The 5,544-nt window shown below is 57.1% G+C and overlaps 1 protein-coding gene across 2 annotated transcripts; it reads left to right on the top strand.

The window, feature by feature from the left end:
- The first annotated feature begins 866 nt into the window (after positions 1-866).
- On the top strand, positions 867-4,914 carry DPEP3 (dipeptidase 3). 2 transcript variants are annotated; one of them, XM_012660484.1, is made up of 10 exons: positions 867-1,075; positions 1,384-1,510; positions 2,004-2,133; positions 2,221-2,362; positions 2,632-2,701; positions 2,803-2,979; positions 3,293-3,374; positions 3,833-3,908; positions 4,389-4,524; positions 4,615-4,914. In XM_012660484.1, exons 1-10 carry the CDS (start codon positions 867-869, stop codon positions 4,846-4,848), a joined length of 1,383 nt encoding a protein of 460 aa, XP_012515938.1. In that variant the 3' UTR covers positions 4,849-4,914. The 2 variants fall into 2 exon arrangements, with proteins under 2 accessions (XP_012515938.1, XP_012515936.1); XM_012660482.1 differs by having other exon boundaries at positions 3,290-3,374.
- Positions 4,915-5,544: the final 630 nt, after the last annotated feature.

Below are 5,544 nucleotides of genomic sequence, written 5' to 3'. Positions count from 1 at the left end.
GACCCCATCCTCCCAAGGTTCAGCTACTGCTCTGGTGCGTCCCCCAACTCCCTAGGACTCCGCTGTGCCCGCATAAGCGCCACTCCTGACTGCCCTCGGCCAGTATCACGACAATACTGAAAGAAACGAGATAGAAAATGACCAGGGAGTAGGTAGCGCTCTTCCCAAGAGAGACACTATTAACTAACATTTGGTGTGCATACTCCTCTGGGGGGGGAGTGTATTAATATACGTACAGAAACAAAATTTAATATCAAATGCTAAAATAAGGGTGTCCCATAAATATTTTTCTTAGATTTCACTTTAACAACCCACAGGAAATCTTTTTGTCAATCCAAACATACAGATCTATTATAATTCACTCTTCTGAATCAGCGTTTAGAATTTCATGGAACATTCTACCTGTTTGAGGGCGGGGCACATGGGAGCAGCTAACCCCCCCAGGAGGGCCTGGCTAGAGGGTGAAAACAGGGAGAGTCCTGGGCCCCTGCCAATCCCCCCACTGGTGTCCTCCCCAGTCTGTCGGTCTACGGAGCAAGCGTCAGGGGTAGGTACAGGGTCCGAGCAGGGACAGGGGCGGAGGGAGTCCGCGAGGCAGCTAGAGCGGACGCACGCGCATGCACGGACGAGCCATGGGGCGCCCTCCCATGGCTGCAGCGCCCGTGGCAACTCCTGGCGGCCGCCCTGCCGGCGCGCGCGCGCGCACTGAGTCGTGGGTCCCAGGGCGTCCGTCGCCAGGTGGCGTGACTGCAACTCCCCTGCGAAGACGCACTACTGGGTCGCCTAAATCGACGGCCTGGCCTCCATCGTCGCCCTCTGCCCTTTGCCTGCTCTTCCTAGGCTCCTGTGACCGGTCCCTGCGCAACATGCAGCCCGCGGGCCTCGAGGGCCCCCACACGCTCGGCCGGCGGCCTCTGCTGCGTCTGCTGCTCCTGCTGCTGCTGTCTCAGCCCGTAACCCGGGCCCAGACCACACCCGGCGTCCCTGGCGCCCCGACCACGCCGGGCACCCCCAGGGCCCAGAGCTTGCAGGGGCACGTGCGGGCCCTGATGCGGGCCTTCCCGTTGGTGGACGGGTATGTAGGTGTAGTGTGGAGCGACGGGGGCTGAGGGCACCCCAGGGCAGAGGTGGGGGTTCTGAGCATGCAGGGCTGGCAAGGAGGCGTCCTCACAGCACTCCTGGATGCCGCCTCTCTGCCATCACCCATGGCTGTCCTTCCCGTTACCTCATTCCTGGTGGAACGCCCCCTCCTCTGACAGAAGGTCTCCATATTGTCTGTGTGACAGAGGGGCCTGGTGGGGTGGGGGAGGGGAGACCCAGGCATGTTGATATGTCCTGCCTGACCTGGAGGCCATGTCCCCACCCTGACCTTGACATCCCCAGCCACAACGACTGGCCCCTGATCCTGAGACAGCTTTTCCAGAACAAGCTACAGGATGTTAACCTGCGCAATTTCAGCCATGGCCAGACCAGCCTGGACAGGCTTAGAGATGGCCTCGTGGGCGCCCAGGTACCACAGGGACAAACAGGGTGCCACAGCATGGCTGTTGGGGAATATTGGGGCCACAGAACCCTGGCTGGGCCAGCTTCTGGGTGACTAGGTACCATGGGGCATGCAGTGGCCATCACGGACCTTCTAGGGAGTGTGGGACCTTAGAGGCCAAAACAGGGAACTGCATGGGTGTCCAGGGTTTGTGGAGACACAAGAAAATGACCAGAAAATCTCTGGTGAGTGTGGGAGCTGCAGGAACCACAAAGGATATGGTGGACTGGCCTTGGGGCATTCACATAGCACATGGACAACAGTTCATGATGTGTCATGAATCCGTTGTTTGGCTGCTGGCAGCAAACTTAATAGTCATCAAGATACTATGGGTTTTATGCAGTGCTTCACCTGGGGCCACTGACCCAAAAGGGCGCCTTGGGGACTGAGGCAGGAGTGGCTGGCCTAGGGGGTTGAAGACCACCCTGTCCTCATTCTGGACCCCTGGACCTATCCCCAGTTCTGGTCGGCCTACGTCCCATGCCAGGCCCAGGACCGGGATGCCGTGCGCCTCACCCTGGAGCAGATCGACCTCATTCGCCGCATGTGTGCCTCCTACTCTGAGCTGGAGCTTGTGACCTCAGCTGAAGGTGGGCTGGCTGACGATGAGGGGATAGTCAGGGTGTCACTCTAATGGTTCTGTTCTTGGGCTCTGACCGCTTGACTCTACCTTCTAGGTCTGAACAGCACTCAAAAGCTGGCCTGCCTCATTGGCGTCGAGGGTGGTCACACGCTGGACAGCAGCCTCTCTGTGCTGCGCAGTTTCTATCTGCTGGGAGTGCGCTACCTGATGCTTGCCCACACCTGCAGCACGCCCTGGTGAGCTCGGTGCCTGGCCAAGGTGGAATGGTAGATGGTGTGGTGGGGAAACTGCCCAGTCCCTGGGATGGGCCTGGCCAGAGAACGGAGGATGAAGAGGGGCACCGAGGGAGGCTGGACTCCCAACAGGTTCCTCATATTCCCAGAAAGTAGCTATCCCTAGGTCTTCACCTGTCCTGGAGGTAGGATGGATGGACAGACAGAGGGTCCCCAGGCTCTGATGGCCAAGGTGTGGCCAGCTAAATTGCTCTCCCTTGGCCACCCTGTAGGGCAGAGAGTTCCACCAAGTTCAGACACCACTTCTACACCAACGTCAGCGGATTGACAAGCTTTGGTGAGGTGAGGACTCCTGTTATGTTGCCCACCCTACCTACAGATCTGTGCACACACTTTTGCCCCTGACAACTCCCCCCCTAAAAAAAATCCAATTGTCCCTACAGAAGGTGGTGGAGGAAATGAATCGCCTGGGCATGATGATAGACTTGTCTTATGCATCGGACACCTTGGTGAGGCGGGCCTTGGAAGTGTCGCAGGCTCCAGTGATCTTCTCCCATTCAGCTGCCAGGGCTGTGTGCGACACTTTGCTGAATGTTCCTGATGACATCCTGCAGCTTCTGGTGGGCAGCCACCCCAGCCCTCAAACCCAGGGCTAGGCATGCTTCATCCAAAAATTCTTGACCCTGAACAAAGAAAGCTACCAGACAGGTCTCACACATCCTTAGACCTAAGGCTAGTTAGTCCTCTTTCATCCCTTAAACTCAAGGCCAAACCAGTTCCACCCAGGGACCCACAAACCCAGAGAGGCGAAGCCTTTTCCAACCCCTGAAGCCAGGACTGAGTGCTGTCCTGCCAAGGACCCCATGGCATGGGCGGCATGCCATTAGGCCAGAAGGGCTGAGCTGAGTCTCCCTTTGTCTATCCCTATAGAAGAAGAATGGTGGCATCGTGATGGTGACGCTGTCCATGGGGGTGCTGCAGTGCGAACTGCTTGCTAATGTGTCCACCGTGGCAGGTGAGCCCCACCTTGGCTCTTTGTGCAGCTCTGGCTTGGGCTGTGGCTGCCAGGGCCCTCAGGACAACTCCAGCAGTGTCACACACCTGTTGGGCAGTGGGCAGACCTCCCATCTTCACTGCCACCCAGATCTGGGGCCACAGAGTCAATGCTGATGGGTTTGATGCCTCTGTCTCTGAGTCTCATTTTTGCTCCCAATCCTTGAGCCTCTCATTTCCCACGTCTCAGGGCAAGACAGGCAGAGCCCCCACCAGGCTCTCAAGGAATCCAGAGGCAGGGTGGCTTCTGGGCAGGAAAAGTCCCAAAGGGGTGGCTCTGAGGTCCACTGTAGGTCCAGTGACTACCCTGCAGCCACTTCAGGACTCGTGGTTGGCCATGGCCTGGAGTGCTGGGGACAAGGCTGGTCACAGGGTCTAACACCAGCCTCATGCTGCCCACCACTAACCTCTACCCCCTAGATCACTTTGACCACATCAGGGCAGTCATTGGATCTGAGTTCATTGGGATTGGTGGAAATTATGACGGATCTGGCCGGTGAGTCCTTCCCCGGGGTTTGTCTCAGACTGGGGGACAGCAGAGAGTCCTTTAGTCTTTGTTCCCATCCTGGGGTCCTCCCATCCTTCAGGCCTTGATGATAGGCTCTGGTGTTCCAGCTTACTGGCAGCCCCCGCCCCCACTCTTGGGGACTGTTTCCTAGGTTCTCCCTGTCCCTCCTGTGGCCCAGTGGCCCCACTCTAGACTGTCACACTTGGTAAGTACTCCCCTTCCCCAGGCAGAGCTCGTTTGCCCAGCACGTGCTGCACTTCCAGCCCAGCAAATCTGCTGCGGGCCGACCATCTGCTTAGCCGGCGGAGGCTACAGAAGCCCAGCCCTCAAGAAGCCTATAAAGTTGCAATCAGTGGCCTGAAGAGCTTGGCCTTCAGTTTCCCATATGTGACTAGGGCTGGTGGACAGCAGGCCCTAGACCAGGATCAGGGCTAAGGTCCCACAGCTGGCTGTTGGCTGGCCACACAGGTTCCCTCAAGGCCTGGAGGACGTGTCCACGTACCCGGTACTGATAGAAGAGTTGCTGAGTCGTGGGTGGAGTGATGAAGAGCTTCAAGGCGTCCTTCGAGGAAACCTACTGCGGGTCTTCAGACGAGTGGAACAGGTACGCTGCGCTGGTCAAAAGGATGGTGCCATGGTTGGAGCAGGTGAGGGATTGCTGTGGGAGCCCCTGACTGCTGACTTCCACCCCCAGGTGAGAGAGGAAAACAGTGGGCAGAGCCCTGTGGAGGCTGAGCTTCCAAACAGGCATCAGAGCACGTCCTGCCACTCCCAGCTTCTGTCTCAGCCTCAGAATGGACACCTGGCCACACACCTGGATTCGACCAAGTGGCCAGCCAGTCGGGTCCTCCAGAGCTCCTCAAAAGCCTCCCCATACCTTGTTCTAGGCCCTGTGGCTGCTGCCACCTTCCCAATCCTCATCCAATGACTCTGGCGACTTGGCCAACCCCCCTAGAGGTCCCTGTGGCAAAGTTCCACAAAGTCCCCTTCCTAGTCCAGGCACAAGCATATGCTGAGAATAAACATTTCACACAAGGAGCCAGGTGTGAGGGTCCTTCCTTCTCCATGGTGGGAGTGGGGCCAGGTGGGCTTTGGCAGGTGAGGGGTCTTGTGGTCTGGCCTCAGCTGCTGCAAGTGAGTGGTTTCCACCCACCTCCTGCTTTGTCTTTCTCAGGAAAGCCAGAGGCATCTTACCCAATTCTTGCACTAAGGCTGGGCTCGGTGGCTCGAACCAGTAATCTTAACACTTTGGAAGGTGAGGTGAGGGGATTGCTTGAGGCCAGGAGTTCAAGACCAGCCTGAGCAACATAGACAAGACCCATCTCTACAAAAAATAGAAAAAATTAGCTGGGCATGGTGGCACACACCTGTAGTCCCAGCTACTTGGGAAGCTGAGGCAGGAGGATCACTTGAGCCCCCCAGGAGTTTGAGGTTGCTGTGAGCTATGATTGAGCCACTGCACTCCAACCTGGGTGGCAGAGTGAGACCCTGACTCAAGATCAAAGAATTCTTATGCCAAAAGCCTGAGCCCACAGAAGAGCACATTTGTGTATGCAGATCTATTTTTGAATTCTGTTCCATTTATTTGTTTTTATTGTTGTTGTTGTTTTGAGACAGAGTCTCG

Source organism: Propithecus coquereli, unplaced genomic scaffold (assembly GCF_000956105.1).
Source record: "Propithecus coquereli isolate 6110/MARCELLA unplaced genomic scaffold, Pcoq_1.0 Scaffold67, whole genome shotgun sequence".
NCBI lineage: Eukaryota > Metazoa > Chordata > Mammalia > Primates > Indriidae > Propithecus > Propithecus coquereli.
This window is presented reverse-complemented; position numbering and strand designations above follow the sequence as displayed.

What these genes read in the sequence shown, in the direction of transcription:
- DPEP3 (XM_012660482.1), top strand. Translation starts at nt 867, where the DNA reads ATGCAGCCCGCGGGCCTCGAGGGCCCCCACACGCTCGGCCGGCGGCCT. An exon ending in CACACCTGCAGCACGCCCTG is followed by an intron (nt 2,363 to 2,631) that starts GTGAGCTCGGTG and finishes GCCACCCTGTAG; the next exon opens with GGCAGAGAGTTCCACCAAGT. An exon ending in TAATGTGTCCACCGTGGCAG is followed by an intron (nt 3,375 to 3,832) that starts GTGAGCCCCACC and finishes TCTACCCCCTAG; the next exon opens with ATCACTTTGACCACATCAGG.